Below are 12,936 nucleotides of genomic sequence, written 5' to 3'. Positions count from 1 at the left end.
CTCCGTGTGCTTGCACGCAGAAACGAACGCATACGTAAGTCCCGCCCACATATGAAAACGGTGTTCAAACCACACATGTGAGTAATAATTCTAGCCCTAGACCTCCTCTGTAACTCAAAACATGTAACCAGTAAAAAAATGTAAAGCGTCGCCTATGGGGATTTTTAAGTACCGAAGTTTGGCGCCATTCCACGAGCGTGTGCAATTTTGAAGTGTGACATGTTAGGTAGGTATCTACTCGGTGGAACTTCATCTTTCACATTATGTAAAAAAAAAATGGGCTTTACTGTTTTGCTTTTTTTAAAGTACGAAACTGTTTTTTTTTTTTTTTAAATGCGTTTGAAAAATTGCTGCGCAAATACCATGCGAGATAAAAAGTTGCAATGACTGCCATTGTATTCTCTAGGGTCTTTGCTAAAAAAACATATATAGTGTTTGGGGGTTCTATGTAATTTTCTAGCAAAAAAAAAAGGTATTTTTACATGTAGGAGCGAAGTGTCAGAATTGGCCCGGATGGTTAAAGTGCCAAATGGTTGCAAACAAGCGGAACGTCCTCTTTTCATGAGAAGTTCCGCTTTAAAGAGTTACTCCACTTTTGTGCGAAAAATAATTAGCAAATAAAAAAATGTAATAATATAGCGTATACAATTGCGACACACGTCATGTAATTAAATGTTAATAAAAATGACCTCCAAGGTATGTCATGTCTACTTGTGTGATTGGCTCACTGATTTCCCCAGAAGTCTGCACTGAAATACAAATTAGATTTTGAGCATCCCCTGCAACAAAAATGTGATTTTTGGGGAGATATTCCCAAATGAAATCACATCTAAGGGGATTCAGACCCAGCCACTTTCCTCAGAGACCTGCATGTGCAGAAGCTGATCGATGGTTACAAAACTACTCCCATTAGATTCACTGAGCACAAGGGCACAGACAGACAAACGGCTATTTCTCCAGAATAACAAAAGGTAGGAATATGAAACAAAGTTTGTTAAAATCCCTGCAATGTTCACAGGTCACCCAGAGGGGGGATCCAGCAGCCCTCCTAATACTTACCTGAGGTCCCTCTCTGTCCAGCGATATCCACAAGTTTCTCAGCCATCCGAGAATTATCCTCCCTGATTGGCTGAGACACAGCAGCAGTGCCATTGGCTGTCGCTGCTGTGAAAGTCAGAGGTCCTGATTGGCTCGAGGGGGCAGAGATCCGTGTCTGAATGGACACAGGGAGCTTTGACTTGTATGTCCCCATAACAAGGTGCTTGCTGTGGGGGCACTGAACAGGAGGGAGGGGCCAGGAGCAAAGACGAGGGACCCAAGAAGAGGAGGATCTGGGCTGCTCTGTGCAAATCCACGGCAACAGATCGGGAGTATAACATGTTTAATTTTTATTTGAAAAAGAACAAGACTTTACAATCACTTTTACGAGTAACTCAGCTTTCGTTGGGGGGAAAAAAAAATCCCCTCTGGTAGATCCATGTACAGTGTCGTGAAAAAGTATTCATACCCCTTGAAATTTTCCACATTTTATCATGTTGCAATTAAAAACGTAAATGTATTTTATGTGATAGACCAACACAAAGTGGCACGTAATTGTGAAATGGAAGGAAAATGATAAATGGTTTTACAAATAAATATGTGAAAAGTGTGGTGTACATTTGTATGGCGCCCCCCCTGAGTCAATACTTTGAAGAACCTCCTTTTCTCTGCAATTACAGCTGCAAGTCATCTAGAGAGTGAAATTTTTGCCCAATCTTCTTTGCAAAATAGTTCAAGCTCTGTGAGATTGGATGGAGAGCGTCTGTGAACAGCAATTTTCAAGTCTTGCCACAGATTCTCAATTGGATTTAGGTCTGGACTTTGACTGGGCCATTCTTACTCATGAATATGCTTTGATCGAAACCATTCCATTGTAGCTCTGGCTGTATGTTTAGGGTCGTTATCCTGCTGAAAGATGAACCTCCGCCCCAGTCTCAAATCTTTTGCAGACTCTTAACAGGTTTTCTTCTTAGATTTCCCTGTATTTGGCTCCATCCATCTTTCCATCAACTCTGACCAGCTTCCCTGTCCCTGCTAAAGCATCCCCACAGCATGATGCTGCCACCACCATGTTTCACAGTTGGGGTGGTGTGTTCAGGTTGAGGTGCAGTGTTGGTTTTCCGCCACACATAGCGTTTGGATTTTAGGCCAAAAAGTTCAATTTGCCAGAGCACCTTCTTCCACATGTTTGCTGTGTCCCTCACATGGCTTCTTGCAAACTGAAAACAGCACTTATTACGGCTTTCTTTCAACAATGGCTTTCTTCTTGTCACTCTTCCATGAAGGCCAAATTTGTGGAGAGCACGACTAATAGTTGTCCTGTGGACAGATTCTCCCACCTGAGCTGTGGATCTCTGCAGCTCCTCCAGAGTTACCATTGGCCTCTTGCCTGCTTCTCTGATGAATGCCCTCCTTGCCCGGCCTTTCAGTTTAGGTGGACGGCCATGTCTTGGTAGGTTTGCAATTGTGCCATTTTCAGATAATGGATTAAACAGTGCTCCATGAGATGTTCAAAGCTTGGGATTTTTTTTTTTATAACCTAACCCCGCTTTAAACTTCTCCACCACTTTATCCCTGATCTGTTTGGTGTGTTCCTTGGCCTTCATGATGCTGTTTGTTAACTAAAATTCTCTGACAAACCTCTGAGGGCTTCACAGAACAGCTGTATTTATACTGTGAATAAATTATACACAAATGGACTTTATTTACTAATTGGGTGACTTCTGAAGGCAATTGGTTCCATTAGATTTTAGTTAGGGGTATCGGAGTAAAGGGGGCTGAATACTAATGCACACCACACTATTCAGATATTTGTTAAAAATGTTGAAAACCATTCATCATTTTCCTTCCATGTCACAATTATGTGCCACTTTGTTGAACATAAAATCCCAAAATGTCAATGGGTTTAAATACTTTTTTAAGGCACTGTACATTGCAAGGATTGTAAAAAACTTTGTTGCAGATTCCTACCTCTTTTTTTATTATTCTGCAGAAATATCATCTTTGAGAGTGGTTTTGTAATTATCAGCTGCTGCATCTGCAGGAAATGAGGAATAATGAGGAAAGTTGCAGGGTCTGCATTCCTCTAGACGTGATTTCCTTTGGGTGTAGCTCACCAAAAATAAAATGTTTGTTGCAGGGGATGCCCAAATGTTAATTTGTATCTTAGTGCAGACTTCTGGGAAAATCAGTAAGCCAATCACACAAGCAGGAAATGACATACCTGGGGGGGGTGTTTCATACAGAATGCCTCTGGGTAGACATATTACATTCTAACCACTTCCATACCGGACCTATTCTGGCACTCCTCTCCTACATGCAAAAATCCATAATTTTTTTGCTAGAAATTTACTCAGAACCCCCAAACACTATATATTTTTTTTTAGCAGACACCCTAGGGAATAAAATGGCGGTCATGGCCATCGCACGGTATTTGCGCAATCATTTTTCAAACGCCCTTTTTTGGGGGGGGGGGGGAACGGTTTCATTAATAAAAAAAATAACAAAACAGTAAAGTTAGCCCAATTTTTTTGTATAATGTGAAAGATGATGTTACGCCGAGTAAATAGATACCTAACATGTCATGCTTTAAAATTGCGCACATTCATGGAATGGCCCCAAACTTCAGTACTTTAAAATCTCCATAGGCGACGGTTAATTTTTATTTATTTTTACAGGTTAACAGTTTAGAGTTACAAAGGAGGTCTAGTGGTAGAATTGTTGCACACGCTCCAACGCACGCGGCGATACCTCACGTGTGGTATGAACGGCATTTACATATGTGGGCGGGACTTGCGCGTGTGTTTCTCTTCTGAGCGCGAGCTACCGGGGACAGGGGGCGTTTTTAAATTCTTTTATTTTACTTAATTTTTACACTTTTTTTGATCACTTTTATTCAAATTACAAGGAATGTAATCATCCCTTGTAATGGGAATCTATTGTGACAGGTCCTCTTTGTGGAGATATGCAGGGTCAATAAGACCCCACATCTCTTCTCCAGGCTGGAAAGCATTAAATCGGGGAAAAAAATCTCATGCTGATAGCTGCGATTGCAGCTTTGTTTACTTCCGGTTAATTGGGCGTGACGTCATTTGGTCACCAGTCATCTCTATGCTTCCCATTCGGGGGCCGGCAGAACGTTTCTCCAGGTCCCCGATGGCACGGGAGAGCCCGGATAAGCATCAGGTAGCGGCGGGAGGGGGGTCCCCTCCCGTCACCTATAAGAATGATCAAGCGGCAGAACTGCCACTATGATCTCTCTTATGGTGCACAGAGTCACTGGCTGAAAAGATGGATATCTGAATGATGCCTGTAGCCGCACCCATCATTCAGATCTCCCCACTGAAAGTCCAGGACGTCATATGACGTCCTTGGACGGGAAGTCTTTCAGGGCTCGACAAATCCCGGTCGCCATGGCGACTAGAAATGGTGTCCTGGCGACTTGGCTTGGAAGCTGGCGCCATCTGGTGGTGAGCCGTTGGTATTACAAGTTATTACCACCAGATGTGAGCTGGCGCCATCTGGTGGTGGCCGTTGGTATTACAAGTTAAGCATTACAAGTTAAACAGCAATTCTAATGTCATTTTTCACTATTTTTCAATGCCATATTCTTCCCTCTAATTAGAACCCCCAAACATTATATATATTTTTTATCCTAACACCCTAAAGAATAAAATGGCGATCATTGCAATACTTTCTGTATTTGCGCAGCGGTCTTGCAAGCGCACTTTTTTGGGAAAAAATTACACATTTTTTAATTAAAAAATAAGACAACTAAAGTTATCCCCATTTTTTTTAATATTATGAAAGATAATGTTACGCCGAGTAAATTCATACCCAACATGTCACGCTTCATAATTGCATCCGCTCGTGGAATGCCGACAAATTTTTACCCTTTAAAATCTTCATAGGCGACGTTTAAAAAAAATCTACAGGTTGCATGTTTTGAGTTACAGAGGAGGGCTCTACCAATCGCGGCGATACCTCACATGTGTGGTTTGAACACCGTTTACATATGCGGGCGCTGCTCACGTATGTGTTCGCTTCTGCGCGCAAGCTCATCGGGACGGAGCGTGTTTTCTGGCTCCCAACTTTTTTAGCTGGCTCCTAGATTCCAAGCAAATTTGTCAACCCCTGGGTTAAAGAGAATATTGAAAAGAAATGGTCATTTTTTAATAACATTCAATTACAATATGACTTGTGTGACAATTGTATACACCATATTCATTTTGTTTGCGATTTTTTTCCCCAATGAAAGTGGGGTTACCCTTTAAGTCCTTTTCTCTGCACATCACGGCACCCTTTGCAGGTATTCCCTGTTTTATAAGCCCGCTGACAATGTACAGTTTGCTTCTCCACGCAGAACATGTTAGGAAACTCTAATAATTGGGGCCGACCTAATCTTGAAAAACTGGCACAGCGTGTGCCGAGGAGACAGCTGAGAAAGGTGTGACAAGGGAGGAGATGCCCAGAGGGCCCCAAGTGATCCGTACCTGTGTCAGCAGCTTCTCATTCCTTTCATTTCTGTTTACACAGGCCGTTGAGCTATCCAGAGACTCCTTATATCGCCACATCCCCGACAGCCATAGATAAAGGACAGCCTTACAGACACCCCTCTGGGAGCTTCTCAACACCCACCTCCTCCGGGGGAGGGTACGGCCGCTACAAGCCGACTCCGGACAGGTGAGAGCTGGAGGTCATCATACTGAGCCGTTTCCTTTCCTGTGATCGAATGAATGGTTTTAGTGTCAAATAATCTGCTCAAATGTAGCAGTTTAGCACCTTTGTAATATAATATTGGTGCTCAGTGTTACTGGGATCTTGAGAGTCTGACCTGTAACCTTCCAAGGCCTGTGTTCAGACTTCCCATTTTGGATGAACATTGGTGGGTTTGAATCCTGATAGCTGCTTATCTTTCGTAAATATAATCTTATCGTTTGTAAATGTACCCGATCAGCCATAACATTAACACCCACCTAATATTGTGTAGGTCCCCCTTTTGCTGCCAAAACAGCCTGGACCCATTGAGACATGGATGCCGCTAGACCCCTGAAGATATCCTTTGATATCTGGCACCAAGCCGATCCTTTAAAGCAGAACTCTGTGCGGGTTTTTTTTTTATTTTTTACCATGCAGTGTTGGGGCTGTGCCCACACTGCATGGGTTAATTGCTCATTTTGGTCAGTGATGGCGAACCTTGGCACCCCAGATGTTTTGGAACTACATTTGCCAAGATGCTCATGCACTCTGCAGTGTAGTTGAGCATCGTGGGTAATGTTTTAAAACATCTGGGGTGCCAAGGTTTGCCATCACTAGTATAGGTGTTCAGAAGGCAGAGCTGGACTCGCCTAATCCTCATAGCACAAGACTGGTCTCTTCGGCTCCTGCCCCACGGTCCGGTGGACTGTTCCTTACGTCATCATGCCCATAGACTGCCTCTGGACGTGAAGGGCCAGATCCACGTACATCCGCGCATATCTAGGCGGGCCTAGCGCATCTCATTTACGCTACGCCGCCGCAACTTAGAGAGGCAAGTGCTCTATTCTCAAAGCACTTGCGTCCTAAGTTACGGCGGCGTAGCGTAAATGTGCCGGCATAAGCGCGCCAAATTCAAATTGTGAAGAGGTGGGCGTGTTTTATGCTAATGAATCGTGTCCCGACGTGATTGACGTTTTGAACGAACGGTGCATGCGCCGTCCGTGGGGTATGCCAGTGCGCATGCGCAAAATCACGTCGCAAATAGTCAATGCTCTCAACGTGAACGTAACTTACGCAAAGCCCTTTTCACGAACGATTTACGCAAACGATGGAAAATTCGATGCTGTCCTGACGTCCATACTTAACATTGCGTATGCCTCATAGAGGCAGGGGTAACGTTACGCCGAAAAAAGCCTTACATAAACGACGTAAAAAAATGCGCCGGGCGGACGTACGTTTGAGGATCGGCGTATCTAGCTAATTTGCATACTCGACGCGGAAGCGCCACCTAGCGGCCAGCGTAAATATGCACCTTAGATCCGACGGCTTACTAATACGTACGTCAGTCGGATCTAGCCCACATTCAGGCGTATCTTGTTTTGTGGATACAAAACAAAGATACGACTGCGCATCGTAGAACTTACGGAAGTGAGTCTGGCCCGAAGACTTCTGGAACAGTCTACAGCTGGATGTGGATGAGCACCATTTCTAAGAATCGGGTGAGTATAGGTGCTGTGTTTTGCCCTAGACAAAACGAGCAGTTAACCCATGCAGTGTGGGCACAGCCCCCCATGCAGTGTGGGCACAGCCCTACTGCATGGGAAATAAAACATTATTTGCCTGGAGTTGGGCTTTAAGTTCTGTAAGTTCTGAGGCAGAACCTCTGCTTGTTTTTCCAGCACATCTCACGGATGCTCAGTAGATTGAGATGTGTTTTCTCAGTAAATGCAAAGTGTACTCTTATTGGAGGAGGTGAACATTTTGATGTCACCGCCCCGCCTTACCATCTTTTCTCAGCATCTTTACTGAGAAAATGTAAATTATTCTCTGAATGGCACCCATGCTGAGCGTCCGACCTCCTGTAAGCAGCAGAAGCCACTTGGCCCAGGACCCATAGAAGATCATGGCAGTAACCGTAGGAGGGTGCCTAAAACATTGATTTACAGCTTGGTTCTAAAGCCACACAGTTTTTTTTTTTTTTTACCTTATTGCATTCTTTGCATTAAGGTAAAAAAACCTTCTTGGCGTCAGCAGCCATCCCGACTTTTGTATTTACCTGAGCCCGATCCAGCAACGTGCATGAGAGCTTATGTGCTCAGAGCTCCTTCCTTGCACACTCCCAGCTAAAGAGCTGACAAAAATGGCTTTTGGTCCCAAGTAAACGACGGTAGCCAGCAGGACCGGCTTCCAATCATGGAAACACTGTGGCAGCCAATCACAGTAATCACATGATCACATTCCTTCCCGCCCCCAGGCCTTGATACCTTTAGCCCTGGTTCACACTGGTGCGTTTTGACATGTCAAATCGGCTGCATTTGTTGGCAATGGCACCGCCCTAATCGGTGCAGCGCTGCACCTATTTCAAAAAGCCGCTTTTGTACTACTTTTTGCGATTTCGGCTCGCGATTTACATTGACATCTGTGCAGAAACCTGCACAGATGTCTCTGTAGTCGCGGCCAAAATCGGGACTGACGTTCGGGAGTGAAATTGTGCGAGTTCAGCTGAACTCGCACGGCTTCACTCCCGCAGCCCAGTGTGAACCTGGGTTTAGGCCGGATTCACATATGTGGGTCGCAGTTCCCAGCATGGAGTCTGGTGTTTTTCTTTTCACCGGTTCAGGTGCGAATCAGGTCAGAACTTTTGCTTGAATTTGCACCTCAACTGGACCCTTTTGGAATGCAGCCCACAGCCAGCCCCGTACCTGTGGGAATCAGCTCTATTGAGAGGCTGTCACTAGCAAGTCATGCAAATTGGATGCGGAGGAAAGCCTGCATCCAATTCGCACACATTTGAACCCGGCCTTAAAGAGGAAGCCAAGACAGGCAGGAAATGGTTAAAACAAGGATTAGACTCCCTTCAGGCACACCTGCCCTTATTGGGGTTGTAAAGGAAGGTTTTTATCTAAAGGCATTCTATGCATTAAAGATAAAGGGCCTTCTGTGTGCAGAATCCCCCCAATACTTACCTGAGGACCCTCCAGCAATGTTGTAGAATGTATCGGCCATCTAGGACTCCTCTCCTCATTGCCACTGTCTCTCAAAGTGAGTCAGCTAATGAGAATAGAAAGGGGGTGGGGCCGGGCCGCAGCTCCGTGCCTGAATGGATGCAGGGAGCGGTGACTCGGGTGCCCCCATAGCAAGCTGCTTGCTGTAGGGGCACTCAATGTATGTCTTTCAACATGGAGACACTCGGATTATAGTTAGGACTGCACTATACAGAGGGGATCTTGATGAGGCAGTGCCACTCTGCTTTTAACACAAATTGTTTTTTTAACACAAACAGTGTAATTTTGTATTTTTTTTTTTCTCTAGCTGTTGTGTGGTGGGAAATAAATATTGTTTTGTTTGCTGTGTTAAAATGTGCTTTCCTTGCTCTAAAAGCTACAGTGAGGAAAATAAGTATTTGAACACCCTGCTATTTTGCAAGTTCTCCCACTTGGAAATCATGGAGGGGTCTGAAATTGTTATCGTAGGTGCATGTCCACTGTGAGAGACATAATCAAAAAAAAAATTCCAGAAATAACAATGTATGATTTTTTTAACTATTTATTTGTATGATACAGCTGCAAATAAGTATTTGAACACCTGAGAAAATCAATGTTAATATTTGGTACAGTAGCCTTTGTTTGCAATTACAGCAGTCAAACGTTTCTTGTAGTTTTTCACCAGGTTTGCACACACTGGAGGAGGGATTTTGGCCCACTCCTCCACACAGATCTTCTCTAGATCAGTCAGGTTTCTGGGCTGTCGCTGAGAAACACGGAGTTTGAGCTCCCTCCAAAGATTCTCTATTGGGTTTAGGTCTGGAGACTGGCTAGGCCACGCCAGAACCTTGATATGCTTCTTACAGAGCCACTCCTTGGTTATCCTGGCTGTGTGCTTCGGGTCATTGTCATGTTGGAAGACCCAGCCTCGACCCATCTTCAAAGCTCTAACTGAGGGAAGGAGGTTGTTGCCCAAAATCTCGCAATACATGGCCCCGGTCATCCTCTCCTTAATACAGTGCAGTCGCCCTGTCCCATGTGCAGAAAAACACCCCCAAAGCATGATGCTACCACCCCCATGCTTCACAGTAGGGATGGTGTTCTTGGGATGGTACTCATCATTCTTCTTCCAAACACGGTTAGTGGAATTATGACCAAAAAGTTCTATTTTGGTCTCATCTGACCACATGACTTTCTCCCATGACTCCTCTGGATCATCCAAATGGTCATTGGCAAACTTAAGACGGGCCTTGACATGTGCTGGTTTAAGCAGAGGAACCTTCCGTGCCATGCATGATTTCAAACCATGACGTCTTAGTGTATTACCAACAGTAACCTTGGAAACGGTGGTCCCAGCTCTTTTCAGGTCATTGACCAGCTCCTCCCGTGTAGTCCTGGGCTGATTTCTCACCTTTCTTAGGATCATTGAGACCCCACGAGGTGAGATTTTGCATGGAGCCCCAGTCCGAGGGAGATTGACAGTCATGTTTAGCTTCTTCCATTTTCTAATGATTGCTCCAACAGTGGACCTTTTTTCACCAAGCTGCTTGGCAATTTCCCCGTAGCCCTTTCCAGCTTTGTGGAGGTGTACAATTTTGTCTCTAGTGTCTTTGGACAGCTCTTTGGTCTTGGCCATGTTAGTAGTTGGATTCTTACTGATTGTATGGGGTGGACAGGTGTCTTTATGCAGCTAATGACCTCACACAGGTGCATCTAATTTAGGATAATAAATGGAGTGGAGGTGGACATTTTAAAGGCAGACTAACAGGTCTTTGAGGGTCAGAATTCTAGCTGATAGACAGGTGTTCAAATACTTATTTGCAGCTGTATCATACAAATAAATAGTTAAAAAATCATAAATTGTGATTTCTGGAATTTTTTTTTTTTATTATGTCTCTCACAGTGGACATGCACCTACGATGACAATTTCAGACCCCTCCATGATTTCCAAGTGGGAGAACTTGCAAAATAGCAGGGTGTTCAAATACTTATTTTCCTCACTGTAGTTAGAAATTGTGGCGATTGCCATTTTTGTTTAGCCTGTGCCATTTCATTGCCTGGGCTCACAGTGTGCAGCTGCACGGAACAATGCTACACTATAAGCCCAGACAATGCAATAATACTGCAACCAACATCCATATTACTTATGTGTGGACTGACCCTTGTATTCAGTGTGTGGTCTGTGCACTTTCAATCCCGAACTCCTCCAGGTTTTTGTAGTGTGTAGGGACACATGGCGATACGTGTGCTGCTCAGACGGTTCTCCACAGGCTCTGCTGCAAAATCCGCGGGTGCTGGTCTGGCTCATTGCACCCGGCAAAAAGGAAATGAATCACCGCTCTCTGGCTGCTGCAACCTTTCTTATATAAAGAGCAGCAGGGGTCACCTCTTACATGTTTCCTCTTCGGTGCAAAACTTTTCAAAGGATTCGTTTTAAACAAAAAGTTGCTGCAGCCCAGAGTGCTGTGAATTCACCTCTGATTCACTTATTCACATGTCACTACAGTAACATGGGAATCTTACCATATACAGTGCATCCGGAATGTATTCACAGCGCTTGACTTTTTCTACGTTTTATGTTGTAGACTTATTCCAAAATTCATTATTTTCCTCAAAATTCTACAAACAGAATGACAACGTGAAAGAAGTTTGTTTTGAAATCTTTGCAAATAAAAAAAAAAAAAAAATCCCAAGTACATAAGTATTCACAGCCTTTGCTCAACACTTTGTTGAAGCTCCTTTGGCACCAATCACAGCCTCCAGTCTTTCTGAGTATGATGCTACAAGCTTGGCACACCTATTTTGGGCAGTTTCTCCCATTTTTCTTTGCAGGACCTCTCAAGCTCCATCAGGTTGGATGGGGAGTGTCGGGGCACATACATTTTCTGATCTCTCCAGAGATGTTCAATCTGGGCTCTGGCTGGGCCACTCAAGGACAATCACAGAGTAGTCCCATAGCCACTCCTTTGTTATCTTGGCTGTGTGCTTAGGGTTGTTGTCCTTTCCGAAGATGAACTTTCCTCCCAGTCTGAGGTCCAGAGCACTCTCGAACAAGTTTTCATCAAGAATGTCTCTGTACATTACATTGATTAACCCCTTAAATAGGAGTTCTGCCCCCCCAACAACAAAAAATAAGTCAGCAGCTACACATACTGTACCTGCTAGCTTCTAATATTAGGACACTTACCTGTCCTGGAATCCAGTGATGTTGGCACCCCAGCTGATGTTTCCATTGGCTCTCGGGTGCTTCTGCCACCTTTCATGCTAAGGGAACCCGGCAGTGAATGGCCCGGCGGCGGGAGGAGGAGGAGGGGGGGCCCAACTTTCGAGTGATCTCGCCACAGTGAGATCTCTTAGAAGTGGGGAGATGGGTACCTGTCAAAAACGGGTACCTGCTCCCCCCGAACGGTGCCGGAGGGGGTGGAGACAGATAAGCGGAACTTCCACTTTTCAGTGGAACTCCGCTTTAAGTTCTACTGTGAGTCTAACAAGCATGCTTTACAGACTGTTTTTACTGTTGTGGGTTTAGTAACACTTTAATGATGGGGTACATGGCATATTCTGGATGTCTGTCTATTTTGTATATCCATTTGCACAGAATTTTTGCCAACACTTGGCACGTTGTGATCTGTGACTATAATAAGTGCATATTGTGTATGTTGCAGGTTTAGCACACCACAACGTTCTATACTACAGACAGAACCTTACAGTATCCAAGATGGCGTGTCCAGCCAAGAGATAAACTCCGACCGGCAAAAACCTGGTAAGACTCAGCCACAGTCCAATCATTCTTATGACTTTACCATTGATGGCTATCTATACACATCCCATGTCTGGTGCTCAGGAATGATCACTGCATTGAAGGCAATCTCTAAAGTATAAACATCTACAACCAGCCTGAATCCTTCCTGCATTGGGTTGGATGCAGTAGATTACTTTGAGTCGTCGCACATTTCTCCTTTCACCAGTGGTGGAGCGTCCATAAAGGGCGCGTGGGCGCCGCCCCCTCTTTCCTGCCACCTATCTATCACCATAGATAGATTCATGCATTGCATGATTTTATATATGGTCGCCGATGCCACCCCCTCCTGAATTACAGCGGCTGGATATTTTTTGGAAGCACCTGATTAGATCCATAGGCTCGAATAGGCGTCCAAAAAGCTGAACAGCGGGCGCCCATGATTGACGCTAGCAGTTCACTCAGCGTTGTGTTAGG

General features: G+C 44.6%; 1 protein-coding gene across 8 annotated transcripts in view; it reads left to right on the top strand.

Moving 5' to 3' along the window:
- SIPA1L3 (signal induced proliferation associated 1 like 3) overlaps nt 1-12,936 on the top strand; it is a 296,576-nt gene that overhangs the window by 229,485 nt on the left and 54,155 nt on the right. For 7 of the 8 annotated variants that reach the window (XM_040323135.1, XM_040323127.1, XM_040323129.1 and 4 more), the window contains 2 exons: nt 5,575-5,721; nt 12,386-12,483. In XM_040323135.1, the coding sequence (XP_040179069.1) occupies nt 5,575-5,721; nt 12,386-12,483 (245 nt within the window). The remainder of the gene's footprint in view (nt 1-5,574; nt 5,722-12,385; nt 12,484-12,936) is intronic. The other variant, XM_040323131.1, reaches the window with a different exon arrangement.

The sequence above is a fragment of the Rana temporaria genome, chromosome 9 (assembly GCF_905171775.1).
Source record: "Rana temporaria chromosome 9, aRanTem1.1, whole genome shotgun sequence".
Lineage (NCBI taxonomy): Eukaryota > Metazoa > Chordata > Amphibia > Anura > Ranidae > Rana > Rana temporaria.
This window is presented reverse-complemented; position numbering and strand designations above follow the sequence as displayed.